The sequence below is a fragment of the Vipera berus genome (assembly GCF_964194415.1).
Source record: "Vipera berus genome assembly, chromosome: 7".
Classification (NCBI taxonomy): domain Eukaryota; kingdom Metazoa; phylum Chordata; class Lepidosauria; order Squamata; family Viperidae; genus Vipera; species Vipera berus.
The window spans coordinates 16842042-16857257 of NC_138209.1; the positions used below are offsets into that span (position 1 = coordinate 16842042).

Sequence of the window (15216 nt, forward strand, 5' to 3'; positions counted from 1 at the left end):
TAGCTAGGTAATTGCTTGAGTTTACTTCATATGCTTCATTTTGGTAACTTCTTACCAGCACTTCAAGCACCAAGTCTTTGTGAGCTTAATCAACACAGTGGCCCTCTCTTACTTGATTACATTTTCTCAGTGTGAACTAAGAGCTGCTTCACACATTAAATGTCTGTATGTAGACCTCAGCTGTTTTAAATGGGTGCCTAACATAGACAAGGTAGTGAGCATGGTTAGCAGACATAGTATTTATGAAAGGCAAGTTTACTATAGCTCCCTGTTGAACGTACTTTAGGTCAGGGGTCCCCCACTACTGGGCCATGGCCTATTTGCAACCAGGCCATGTGAGCGGCAGGCTGGCATACACGCACAGCTCAACTCGCAAGAACAGTGGGCAAGCCTCCTTAAGTAACACCAGCTGCCTGCAATTAGTGCAGGTTCGCATCCCACCAGGCTCAAGGTTGACTCAGCCTTCCATCCTTCCGAGGTAGGTAAAATGAGGACCCAGATTGTTGGGGGCAATTAAGCTGACTTTGTAATAATGCCGCTTGGGGGGGGGTGTGAAAGCCCTAATAAGCAGGCATATACATAGAATGAAGGCTACTGCTAAGCTTGTAAGCCGCCCTGAGTCTTCCGAGAAGGGCGGGATATAAATGGAATTAAAATAAAAAATAAAATAAAAAGTTGAGCTGCACGTGTGTGCACACTGGCCCAATGTTTAAGCAGCCCAGTTCCCCTCTCCCCACCCACAGCCAGGATGCTAAGCCACAAAGGTTTGGGACCCCTGCATTAGGTGGCAAATCCAGATTTACTAAGAGCCCTGTAGAGCCTGCTAAGAGAAGGCTAAATTAGTGATGTGATATGTGTGGACTCTTTCAAAGATCCCTACATATTTCACTGTAAAAACTGAAAGATTGTTGCAAATATATAGCATGCTTAATAGCAAGAGTTCCTCCTTCAGGGCTTAGAATTAAATGTACAGTAGACCTCTGAGACACATGCGTGCTCAGAAACGCAGGAGGATGCTTGCATGAGCATCCCTTTTCTCTATTCAGGTTGAGCGTACAAGTCCTCGCCTAAAAGTAAGCTTTCCCTGGGTTTGCAAAGTTCCAACCACCAATTTCTTTCAAGAGAATGGGACGCCTTTATAAAATTCATCCCCCTCAAACTGTCAAATATAAACTATGGCTTAATTTTCACAGCACTGAATTGTTTATTTTTTTTAATTTCTTTTCCGGCTACGCATGACCAGGATATCTCTGGCTTTTGTTTAAATCATTCTCATTTAGGCAGGCTTGCAATTTGTCAGAGCAAATGTGAGTCTGCACTTCTAAATCAGAATACTGACAAAAGAAGAACGTGACTGTATCCAACAGCCAAGGGATCAATTTATGAGATTACTGCTTAGAAGAAACTTATACAAACATTGTGCTTGTGATTTACAGCCTTAAGAAATAGATGGGATGAGGGGAGGGGGGAACCATTTGACTATTGCAAATATTGGCAATTTAAAATGTGGGTGAAATCTGCATGAAGTAGAATCTTGGAACCTCCTATCATAATTTGTTAGGCTTGCAACCAAGTCTTTATTTAATTTAAAAAATATATTTAAAAAATTCTGAATGGATGTATATACTGAATCCCCTCTATCCAAAATAAAAAAGTTCATCAGTTCAGCAAAGATTGTGAACTAACCATCATGAAATACACTGGTTCTTCCTGAGTCCCCAGATGGAGTTTGTATTGCATCAATTTATTCCAGGCCCATTGGACTTCAGAATACAGCCTTTTCGTTCCAAGAAAACAAATAAATGCCTCACAGTTGTGAAAAATAGCTGTGAAGTGGTGAACCAAAGTAACCCATGCAGTCATGTTTGCTTGTGTCTGCAGACAGCCTTATAACAATAGCTCTGACAGAACTGTGACCTGTCCCCATTAACCTCAAAGAGATGTAAACTCTGGAGCCTGGTGATAATTTAAGTGTTCTCATGATTGAATATTTCACTGTTGACCAAGGCATATTGGAAAGAAGAGGAGCAATCATTTTGTGGAGCTATGCACAAACCATCCTATGAGTGGTGTGTCATTTTGATGACTTAAGTCAGGGGTCCTCAACCTTGGAAACTTTAAGGCTTGTGGACTTCAACTCCCAGCTGGCTGGCTGAGAAATTCTGGGAGTTGAAGTCCACAAGTTTTAAAGTTGCCAAGGTTGAGGACCCCTGTCTTAAGTGGGTAGAGTATGGATCGAGAGATGGCACTTGGACATTCGTTTTCTTATAAAAAATGGATATTATGTTCAGCAGTAGAATTCATCTTAAAAGACCAATTAGAAAAACATGGAGGATGGATTTAAGATAAAATAAATGTTAGTGCAAAGATAAAATTAAGAATTGGTCTAACTGAATCCAATGGTAGTGCTTTAATCACCAAAACCAGTTCATAGGTTACATTTAACATGAGTATCATAATAGTAATCCTACCTATAAAGTTCATATTATCTCTGAATGTCCCAAAGGTGCTTTTTCAAGAGGCAACTTGACTTTCTTGTTTTTCTTTGAAGACGTTTCACTTCTCATCCAAGAAGCTTCTTCAGCTCTGACTGGGTCATGGCGAATGGAAGAATTTATATTTCTTGCAGACAGCTGGTCATTTGCAATTCTTTTAGAGAGTTGTTGAGGCCACTTAGAGATTTATCTGTGTCCTCAGGGTCAGGATAAACCTCCTAGTGGGCTCAACAACTCTCTAAAAGAATGCAGGTGACATTCTGACTGCAAGGAATATAAATCCTTCCATTCTCCACCATCCGGTCAGAGCTGAAGAAGCTTCTTGGATGAGAAGCAAAATGTCTTCAAAGAAAAGCAAGAAAGTCCAGTTGCCTCTTGAAAAAGCACCTTTGGGACAACCATGACCTGAATGATTGAGAATCTCCACAGACAATTATCTCTGAATGCATTCAGGTCACTGTGGGTGAATTGCTTGTAGATATTCAGAAACCTGGTCAGTAAATACATAATAGCAAAATGTGTGCTTAATTTATTGGACCAAAAATCTTAAACCTCAAATGATCTTTAAATAGAGGTAGTCCTCCACTTATGACCAATTGTTTAACAACCGTTTGAGGTTACGAGGATCCCATCCTCCAAAGCTACTTGCAATCTGTTTTTGAGGTTATGATGTTAGCACTCCCCACAGTCAGGGTGATAGTATTTGGGGCGTTTGGCAATTAGCTCACCTTTATGACTGTTTGCAGTATCCTGTGATCTACAACAATTTTTGCCAGTTTCCAGTGTTTTGGGCAAAATTTAGGGGAAATTGATTTGCTTAATGATCGTGGCATTCACCACAGAAAAATGGTGAAAAATAGGGTCTGGTCATATGATGCCTTGACTTATGACTGCAACAACTTACATCTTACAATTCCAGGCTCAGTTATGATTGTAAATCAAGGACTATCTTAAACAATATGGATATTGTACCTATATCTCTATCAGTATCTCTTAAATGGCTTCTATGCAGTGAAAAAAGTGATGTAACACAGGTATACATATATGCGGTATAAAATAGCAATTAGTCAAATAAAGCTTAATTAATACATATTAATTCCTGCATAATTCTCTAGTTTCCTTAAAGCTGTTTGAGGTAAAAAGTGGAAAGGGCAATGCAACCAGTAAAAATAATAGCAGTGAGAAAGAAAAGGTGTTTTATGTATGTGGGAGGGTCTATGTAAGAGTGTGTATACACACAAATACACATATACAGATATAAATGCAATGCATGTAATTTATTTTTATTTTTGGTTTTCCGTTAGTTGGCATAATGTTGCTTGATAAATGATATACTCATTTATACTGAATTTTGACAAGGAGGCTTTGAGAACAAAAAGGAATAAGCAAGCTATGTACAGAGGTTGGTGTATTTAAAAACTAAGGCAGTATTAAGACATTTGATCAAATAAATGGCAGAAGGGGCTATAGTTTTTACCAGGACAGAACACCCAATATTAGATCTTTCTCCTCCAGTATATATAATAATAATATGTATATGTAAGTTGTAAGTACGTTGGGTGTAAACAAATAAATAGAATGTTACAACAATTCTATATTTAGTATTACATATGTAAATATCACTTGGAAAAAATTACATTTAACAGTTACAAAAGGAATGAAACTTAATTTCAAAATGTATTATTCATATAATGAAAAATGCTACTTAGGGCTAAAAATGTGCTTTCATTCAGCAAGAGAGCTTTTAGTTTTCATCTAGCATCTTTATAAACCCTTTTTTTTCAAATGCACTTTCCAGCCAAGTCTGAATTAACTTCAAAATAAAGCACCCAAAATTAGCAGTCAAAGAATTGACACAGTTATTCAAATCAATATATGAAATTTAGGTGTAGTCTTTAAAACCCACAAATTCCCTGTTGGAAATTTTCCTTAGCCTTTCATTATCTTCCTATCAACAACACAATTTTGTCCCTAAGGCTTCTGTGACATTTCCTCTTGCCTTGTTTCCTTTTATCTTCATCTCCATTTCCCTCTATTTTTTTTTCTTGTATTGCTTTCCTTTCCTGAAACCCAGCAAAACTTTAAAGAAGAACTGTACTTCCAACAGAAATACAGTTATAACAATAAAGGAATGTACAATAATTGCACTTAAAAACTGATGAAAGTTTTTGAGTCCTCCTGCTGGAGAGGATTTGGATCTTCAGAGTATCCAATTTCTAAAATATAGAAAAGAAATAAGTTGTGATTTGGTATTGCTATTGTGGTGGTGGTGGGGCTACATAGTGATGAGTTGGTATCTGGGCAATAGATGTTTGCTATATGCACCAGAATACTAATAATTTAAGAAAGGCTACATCTAATAGGGGGGAGGGCGTTCTCTGTGGGCGCGCCGGATTTATGGAACCATCTTCCGGTCGAGCTCCGGATGGCGCCTGATCTCCGCTCCTTCCGGCGCGATCTTAAAACCTACCTCTTTGAACAAGCTGGCCTGGCCTGATGGGATGGGGTCGGGTTTTATAAATTGATCTTAACTTTTAATCTGTATTAATTTATTACGGGCATTGCTGTTTAATTACTTTTTAATTTTTGTATCTTGTTTTTTATTATGTATTGCCCTGTTCACCGCCCTGAGTCCTTCGGGAGAAGGGCGGTATACAAATTAAATTAATAAATAAATAATAAATAAATAAATAATAAAATATAGTTTTATAAGATATAGTTTAGAACATGCAGAATCATGATTTGCTAGACTCTAGGTAGGTATTCTTTAATTCCAAGAATAATATGGATTTAATCTGTTGGGCCAAGCTGTGGCAAGGCCACATATTTACTAGCATTGTCCAGATTTATTTACTCTAAACCACATACACAATCCAATTAGTTTAAACTGTGATGGATTGCAGTGAAGTGACAATTTCTCAGGAAGAAGGGAATCCGGGATGGGAGGGGGTAGAACAAGAGACAGTGCAGAGAAAGGAAGAGAATCTCCCTGCTTGCAAAGTTACTCCTCAACTTACAATCACAATTGAGCCCAAACTTCCTGTTGCTAAAGAAGACAGTTGTTAACTAAGGTTTGTCCCATTTTATGACCTTGTTTGCCACAGTTGCTAAGTGAATCATTGCAGTTGTTAAGTTAGTAATCTCCCTGGATACAGGGAGCCCAAAATTTCCATTGCTAAGCAAAACAATTGTTAAGTGAGTTTTTCTCCCTTTTATGACCTTGCCATAGTTAAATGAATCACTGCAGTTGATAAGTTAGTACCTACACAGTAGGTATATTCTACACAAACTGTGTAGCTACTGCTGAAATAAGATGAAATACCACCTTATTCTTTTCCTTCAGGGTTGTTCTATGGCTTTTATTTTGACACTCTTTTCTGAGAAGTCCAGCAAATTCAACTGTTGACTTTTACATGCACTTCCCAAACTCAAAAGCTTACTTTGATGCTCAGAAGCAATGGTACGGTTAAATGAAACTGGCTTCCCCATAGATTTTGCTTGTCAGAAGGTCACAAAAGGTGATCCCATGACTCCAGGATACATAAATACCAATTGCCAATTGTCCAAATTTTGGTTATGTGATGATAGGCAAGGTGCAGTGGTGAAAAATGGTCATAAATCACTAAATGATTGGTTGTAAATCGAAAATCACTTATATATTCATTACGGTGAGAATAATAAAAGTTTAATCTACCAAGATTCTGTCTATTTGATGCAAGCAAATATAGAACAGAACTTTGGCTGGATTTTTCGATGTCGTGCATGGTCTAGGCCTGATACTAGTAGAATAGAAAAAAAAATGAAAAAAAATTTACAACTAAATTTTAGGAATCTGTTTGCTGATAACCTTGTAAGCTGCCCAGAATCACTGGGAGTGAGTTGGGCAGCCGTATACATTTTCTTAAATAAAAATAAAACAAAAAAAATAACATTTCAAAGTAAAATTGGATTATAGATACTTTAGTGTGGGGATTCCCAACTGGGGTTGCTCGCACCCCCTGGGGGTACGAGATGATATTCCAGGGGATGCAAAAACTTGGGTTTTCAAAATTATAATGTGTATGCAGAATCCCTTGCCATTATTTCAAAGGGGTGCGCGAATATATCAGAAACATTCTAGGGCGCAGGGTATAGAAAAGATTGGGAACCACTGCTTTATTGAAATAAACATCTAGCTGATGAACAAAAGTCACTTATTTTTCAGAAAATATTATGAACTGCATTCTTTGTAATGTGGGTTGATAAAAAAATAAACAGAGCAACTAAGAGCTGCTGTTGATATCACTAATGTCTGAGTTACATTTTAAAAAATGACTATGTATGACTGCAAAGATTGCAACCATTCTTGTGAACCACTAAAGCTCAAATATTCTTAAGAGAATGGAAACGATAATCTAATACCCAGAATTTATTCTGTCTGAGAATCAATTTTTAAGTCTAAATTTGTTGTCTGTCTAGACTAAAAGCTGCATATGAAGTGGGAAGAATTAAGAATGGCATGATACCCTGAACACCGTAGGATGCCATGCCCCCACGGCAGCATGCATGGCACAAACCATGCCTATACTTACTTAATCCAACCTTGTCAGGACTGACAGAATTTGGAAGAAATTGCCTGCCTGTTCACTGTACTGCTCTAGGCAAATGTTTGAGTCAAAAGCTACAGTACACTGAAACTGCAGCATGACCTCTAGATCTGGGGTCCCCAACCCCCCCAGGCTGCGGCCCACTATCAGGCCATGGCCTATTCAGAACTGCGCAGTGGATGCAGTGGGTGAGCACCCCTGCGTGCAGTCACAGCTCCATTTGCCTGAGCACTTGGCGAGTGCATGTGCTCCATCACTCGCGCATAAACATTCCCTCTGCCTTTCCCCACACACCCACCGATCCACAAAGTTGGAAAGTTTGGGGATCACTGCTCTAGATAGATGGCCTGCCAATCAACTTCCTGCCAATATTCAGGATTACATTCTTGATTCATTTTTATCTATGCTTAAGTGGACCAAAGTCACAAATGTTCCATTTCCTGATTCTACACCTGCTTCTTTTCCCTCACCGTGGGAAGCTTTTTGCTTTTGGTTTGGCAAGTGAAGGCATCAAAGAGTAAGTCATTTATTTTCTACCTTGTGCTTTGCTCCTTCCAGGATGACAAAGAAATTGATCTGGAGCATCTCCACAGACGTGTGAACAGCCTCTGCACAGATGATGAAAGTCCCCATAAACAGTTTTCCACTTCATCCATTGACTTGACTCCACTGGACATTGATACTTTGCCCACGCGTCAAGCACTGGAGCAAATCAGTGACTTCAGGAACACTCACATCACTACCACAACCTTCATTCCAGAACAGATCCAGACTCTTAGTCGCACACTTTCAGCTAAAGCTGCTTCTGGATTCTCTTTCGGCAATGTGCCTGAACACCGGACTGGCCCTTTTAGGCACAGGGCTCCAAATGGGGGCTTTTTCAGAAGTCCTATCAAAACAATGTCTTCGATTCCGTATCAACCCACTCCAACTTTAGGGCTTAACATCGGTAACGATCCAGACCGAGGCACATCCATATAAAGCTTCAGACATTGCTTTGTCACTGTTTCTTCTTAGGACTCCCTTTGCAAGGAGCGGCTGTGATATTGTGGAACTAACTTGGATGTAACTTTTTTAAAAAGAAATGGGGAGTATTAGTAACAACTCATTATCCTTCCTCTTTCCCCTCCTCTTTTTCATTTTTCTCCCTTATGCTACGTTAGGATGTGATTTTTCAGTTTCTTTAGGGTAGGCACATTGGCTAAGAGTGGTTCTGGAGTAAGTCTTTTCTAGAACGTATTATGACTTAGCTTTGCAACCATCAGGCTGGTGGGACTACTCTGAAGTAAATGCAACCTGAGCTACTGTAGGAAAGCTATCCTCCTAAAATTCTATTAGTGGTTATTCAGCTGTGCAGGTCTTCAATTATGATTCCAATAGACTGTTTCTGAGCGCACCAGGGTGTAAATGTAACAACTGTTTGCCATTCTGTAAAGCAGCCGTGTCTTTTTTAGGCATTGTGTAGCAGCTTTAAGATCCCAGAAAAATAACAAGTGTTTAAATGTCCATACAGGTGCTATGCTTGTATTCCCACATGTTCCAAAGCACCATTCTGGAAATGAATCTGAAGGTCTACATGGCATTATGTCATAACGCTTGAAATATAGGAACTAAATATGGAGTCTCTATCAAAAATACAATGTTATTTCACTGAAATACCTTTGACTTGGTTTTATTATATATATTTGCAATAATGTCTGTTCTCTGACATCCATTTCATGCTTCTCTGCTACTGTGTGTCCTTTTAACTGTGGACCAAAGGCCAACCTTGCAGTTTTTGTAACAAACCGAAAATGAGAGAAACGGTGAAGAGAAAGGAGAGACCATTAAATATGAGAATGCAATTTTGTAGAATTTCACCAAGCCATTGCTATGCCAGTAAAGACTACAGTTAAAACTCCTTTTTGCACTGCAACAGTGCATATGATCTTTCTGGAATTGTACAGAGTTTAAAAGTTTTTGTTTTCTTATGTACAGAGAACTGTATCATATGGCAGAATCTTCTGTTAAATAAATTAGTCTCTCATACATATATATACACCTATATATATATACATGCTTTGGTATATGTGAGTGGGCGTGTGTGGGAGGGTATATATGTATATACATGTGCACACACACGCGCGCACACATATATTATATATCTATAAAATGGCAGCCAGTGCTATTGCAATTTGTCTAATAAAGCTTTAGTAAAAACAAGTGTATTCTGGAAAGATGTACAGGGCAAAAAGATGGGGTGCTTTAATGCTATTTTGATTTACATTGTTTGGTTGAACATATTTTATACTGTTCCTTTTTTATTAGATCATCCAGGGCCATTTAACATTTGTACCTAGACGTGCAAGTCACTAATTTAGATTTATTTTTTTTATTATTATTATTATTATTATTTTGCAATCACTATTCAACAGTGTTTAAAGTTATGGTTAATCATGCTTTTACATTAAATTGAAAAATTGGAAAGCACTCATTAGGTTAAAAACACAAATATATATCCAGGTATGTCTGATTTACTGGCTCTCAAGAGCATGAAAAACAGATCATGAAAGGTGAATAAAAGCCCTATTGAAATCAATACTGTCAATATTTGGAAAAGAGAGGAGAGTTTACGGAAAGAAGGCAGTTGAAAATGATTGGTGTGGCCTTAACTACAGTCCTATTGTGCTCCAAGAAAGAGGGAATGGGGAGAGAAAAATAAGCTTTTGTTTAAATCTTTATTATGTATTCAATTATAGATGTATTTTTGATGTGAGTTCCAATTGTATAGAATGATAAGCTGATGACAGCAAAAACAAAACAGCACCTCGTTTGGCCTGGTGACATTTTTGAAGCTAACACTCTACTTGTTCAAAACTGTAAAAATGAGTTTTGGTTGTAATTCTTATAAACTAAACTGCGGTTAAGTAGAAAGCAAGACAACTTATTACGTGTTTTTGTTTGTTTTAATTTGATATGATATTTATGTTACTCTAACTCAGTTATGTGGATAGACCTTGATTTTTAAGAACCAGCTTAGGTGATCTGCTCTAGGAAAAGTTCAAAGTATATGCTTCAAATCTATTCTATTTTGATGCCTAATTCTGTTCTGGGAGAACATCTTGTAATGTCCTTGTTTTTTTTGTATGAAATCTGCATAATATTGTCTACTGTGTAAGGCAGAACAATTTTCTTATCATGAGAAAGGCCATTCTGTTTGCAGGGTACAAGTGTTTAAAAGCATGCACAACTTGTTTCCCCTTGTAACATTCATGAACATCTACACAACTGATTTATAAAAGAACAAAAAAAGAACAAAAAAAGGGAAAAAAATCTTTACAAGCTATAGGGGTATACCAGATGTTGCGGCGGTTTTAGTGATAATCCAATTATTTTCATGTGTTGTCTATTATACACAAACACAATTTGGAGGCCTCGGTTGCAAGTGGCAGAGCTTTCTGTGTATAATTTGTCTAAATAATTTGTCTAATAAAATGGTTTTTTAAACTTGCCTCTCTGCCTATTTCAACGATCATGTGAATAGACAAAACAAATAAGTAAATATGAATTCAAAGCATTCATTGACTTGGTGCCATAACCGTGTTATAACTGCAGCATAATTACCCAGTTTCTAATTTCTAGGAAGGGCCTCATAAAGAATGTTTAGCTTAATTTGATTAATATTTATACCATATTCTTAAAGTCAATGTCCTCTTCTCTCAACTTATTAGTACAGGGGTCCCAACCCCTGTGCCACAGGTCAGTACCGGGCAAGGGCCTATTTGGAACCAGGTCACATAAGCAGCGGATGACTGCACAAACGCATCCAGCTCCACTTGCACAAGCGGTGAGTGCATGCGCTCGTGCGTGAAGCTTCATGTGTGCAAGCGCTCACGCAAATGGAGCTACACATGCAGCACCATCCTCTCTCCCCACAACCCCCACTACTGCCACTGCCAGATGGCAAAGCTAGAAAAGTTGGGGACTGCTGGGTAAGATTTTAGAACAAGATATGCAGTAAAACAGCTCTGAGAATTACTGATTTGAAACCTCTAGCATTTGTTGAATTCACTGGAACAGAGAAATCAAAGGAGAAAGTTTACACTGAAATTTCCCAAAACTGGTGGGCTCTACCAGGGAAATTCTCCCAAATAAAATGTTCATCAAGCATCGTTCAGTAATGCTTCACTGGAAACAACACTTAACGGGTTTCTTCACAGATATCAATCGACCAAGGAAATTCAAATACTTCAAATACAAATATTATCAGGTAAGTTGTGGCTCCAAACCTAATCAGAAAAGAGCTATCAACCCAGGAGTGGGCTCAAAAAGTCAAGAGGGCAGAAATGACCAATATGATCAAATGCACATTTTTTTCATGTGACAAACATGTAACTTCATCTTTGCCATTTTTCGACCCCACTTGGACATACCTCTTTATCAACAGTTGCCCCTAAAGCACAACACTTAAGAATTAGTCTCTTAATTTCAATTGAGTCAGGTTCAGTTCCTGAAATGTCTGCCATTCTTATCTGTCTTGATGAATAACTTAACAGTTGTTCCAAGGACATTCCAATACTGATTTAACCTACAGGAATTGTTCATGGATAACTGCATAATTCTAGTGGCAGGACTCAATTATTTTCACCATAAGGACCATAGAAGAATCCTTTCAAGACTATTGTCAAAGCAAGAACATCCGATGTTAGCAGACAATTAGCAGGACTGCAGACAATTGCTGCCATGGACTTATAAATATGGAGACAAATGATAGATTAGATTAGTAGATTAGATTAGATTAGATTAGATTAGATTAGATTAGATTAGATTAGATTAGATTATAGATAGATAGATAGATAGATAGATAGATAGATAGATAGATAGATAGACAGACAGATAGATAGATAGATAGATAGATAGATAGATAGATAGATAGATAATAGGTAGGTAGGTAGGTAGGTAGATGATAGATGGATAGATAGATAGATAGATAGATAGATAGATAGATAGATAGATAGATAGATAGATAGATAGGCTGGCAGCTGAGACCAGCCCATCCACTCAAAACACATCCCCACCCAATCAGAACACAGCCCCCATTCAAAACACTCCCACCCAATCAGAACACAGCTAAGCCCCCACCCAATCAGAGCACACCTCCACCCCATCAGAACACAGCCAAGCCTCCACCCACAGAACACACCCCCTCTGGCAGTTTAAAAAAGAAGAAAAAACAGCCACTATCACACACTTCTCCCAGAAGAACGAAGCTGAAGTCACCAGCCTGAGGATGACGGATGAGATTTCGTCGAAACGTTGCCCTGATACCTCCAATTCTACGTGGGGAAAAACCCGAATGACCAAAGATCTACATAGATAGATAGATGATAAATAGATGATAGATAGATGATAGATAGATAGATGATAGATAGATAGATAGATAGATAGATAGATAGATAGATAGATAGATAGATAGATAGATAGATAGATAGATAGATAGATAGATAGATGGATGATAGATAGATAGATGATAGGTAGGTAGATGATGGATAGATAGATAGATAGATAGATAGATAGATAGATAGATAGATAGATGATAGATAGATAGATAGATAGATAGATAGATAGATAGATAGATAGATAGATAGATAGATAAAATAGGTGAGATGAGAGAGACAGAGAGAGCTAAGGCTTTACTAAAGTTCTAAAAAGCATGTTTTGGAGATTTAGTCAATGCATATATGGAACATGCTTTGGAGGCAAGGGAGAGGCTGGACAATCAAGTGTTTCAAGATGTTTTGACATTATAGCACTATACTGCAGAAACACTTCCAAATTAGTATCCTATAAAACAAAATCCTCCTATTAGCTTCAATAAAACAAAATCCCCTAACTAGTTTCAATGCTAGGACAATGCTTTTTTAAAAGAAAACAGACTCAGGAAAAAAGTGGAAATGCCACTCTCTGATTTAATATTCCATTAGTCCTGAGTAATCTATCATAAATCATATATGCAATAAATGCCAAAAATAGATGTCAGTATTGTCAGTAGCTTGAACACAAAATGGCAAATTGTTTACATTTAAAACCATTAGCATTCAACATGGATGAAAGATTATAATTTCTACACAGATAAGTTAGAAATTAAAACTCATATTTTGGTAACCCCTCTTGTATATATCATGAACATACTTTATGGTTATTATTGAACAATGTACTTTTGCAGATCAAATAAGTAGGGAGGGTGGTGGTGACTAACATTTAGTGTATGTTTAATTAAGATAGCAGGGATTATCTCTGTGGGACTGAATCGACCAGACAGCTATTATGGGAAACAGGCAGTCCTCAATTAACTGGGCTCTATGAAATGTAGGGCTTTATAGATCATAACCAGCAATTTGAACTGCATCTGGAAGCAAACTACAACTCATGGGGTAAAGATGTTACATGGCATACTGAGAGATGTACTGTGTAGTGCCACTACATTCTGAATCAGCTGAAGCTTCTGGATAGACATCAAGCACAGCCCCATGCAAAGTCAATTGCAATAGTCAATTAATTTTACAGCTTATTTTATATATATATATAAGGTAAAGGTAAAGGTTCCCCCGCACATGCATGCTAGTCGTTTCCGACTCTAGGGGCCAGTGCTCATCTCCGTTTCAAAGCCGAAGAGTCAGCGCTTGTCCGAGGACGTCTCCGTGGTCATGTGACCGGCATGACTAGACGCCAAAGGCGCACAGAACGCTGTTACCTTCCCACCGGAGTGGTCCCTATTTTTCTACTTGCATTTTGACGTGCTTTCGAACTGCTAGGTTGGCAGAAGCTGGGACGAGTAACAGGCGCTCACTCTGCTACACGGCACTCAGGATTCGACCCGCCAAACTGCCGACCTTCTGATTGACAAGCTCAGCGTCCTAACCCGCTGAGCCACTGTGTGTGTGTATGTATGTATATATATATATATATATATATATATATATATATATATATATATATATATATATATATGTAACCTGTTTTGTATTGAGCACACTCGGGCTGAAAAGAATCTAAGTACAGGCATGTTGCTAAATGAAACTCAATTTTTTACAGCAGTTGGTCAGTTGCTACTTTTAGTTTAGATCTGGTGCATTGGCTATTATCAAATTCTGCATGGGATGATCATCTGGAGAAAGGAATCATCGCAGGCATGTGATATCTATGTGCAATTTCTCTCTGAATCTGCAGCAGACGCTTGCAACAGTTAACTCTCAGATGGCCGCCAGATGGCACTTTAGTATTTTACTTAGCAATTCCCTTTTTAAATATGGTTTTTGAATATCAAACTGTTTCCCCATTTGCTTCTTACTCTACAGGGGATAGATTCCAGCACTGATCAGATGTAACTAGAAATCATGTAGATTAATGCTAGCAATCTCAAATATATTTAGTAAGCAGATTAAGGAACTGTGAAGCAGAAAATTCAGTAGTACTATGCTGTTGTGAAAGTACACAATATAATATTAAAAGTAAGGAAATTTCAGGAAATTTCTCCTTAGTTCTAGGTTGCTTCTCTCCTTGATTAGTTTCCATCCATTGCTTCTTGTCATGCCTTCGGGTGCTTTGGAGAATAGCATGACTCCCTCTTCTTTGTGGCAGCCCCTGAGATATTGGAACACGGCTATCATGTCACCCCTGATTATCTTTGGGTAGCTGATTCCCAAGCCACTTTTATGGATACATCAAAACATGATTAAAGAAAATAGGTCAAGACAAATGGATTGGGAATAAGTCGCATGATACCATCTAAACCACCTCTGCCAGCATAGCCGTTACTGAGAGTTTAGGAAGTTGAAGACCCCACATTTGAAATTGGCATAGTTGGAAAGAACCAGTCTACAGATTATAGTAGTAGTAGTAGTAGTAGTAGTAGACTTTATTGACATTTCAACAATATACAGTACAGTACACAGTGAAACGAAACGTTTCCCCAGAACCAAGGTGCTACATCAGACGACACAAATCAAAAAAGAACAGAACACAACCTACACATAACTCTAAACTAAAACTTTTTAAAAAAACTACAAATACAAGTATTTATAGTTCCAGTTTCTTTGTATTGAGAATTCTATAAGTCATGGCTAATTGCCTAGCTATATTAAGAGTGACAAATG

At 37.9% G+C, this 15216-nt stretch overlaps 1 protein-coding gene across 2 annotated transcripts in view; it reads left to right on the top strand.

Moving 5' to 3' along the window:
* Nucleotides 1–10668, top strand: part of GRID2 (glutamate ionotropic receptor delta type subunit 2) — a 1115417-nt gene extending 1104749 nt beyond the window's left edge. The window contains exon 16 of one of the 2 annotated variants that reach the window (XM_081332056.1): nt 7640–10668. In XM_081332056.1, coding sequence (XP_081188182.1) covers nt 7640–8062 — 423 coding nt within the window. In that variant the 3' untranslated portion in view covers nt 8063–10668. The remainder of the gene's footprint in view (nt 1–7639) is intronic. The other variant, XM_081332057.1, reaches the window with a different exon arrangement.
* Nucleotides 10669–15216: the final 4548 nt, after the last annotated feature.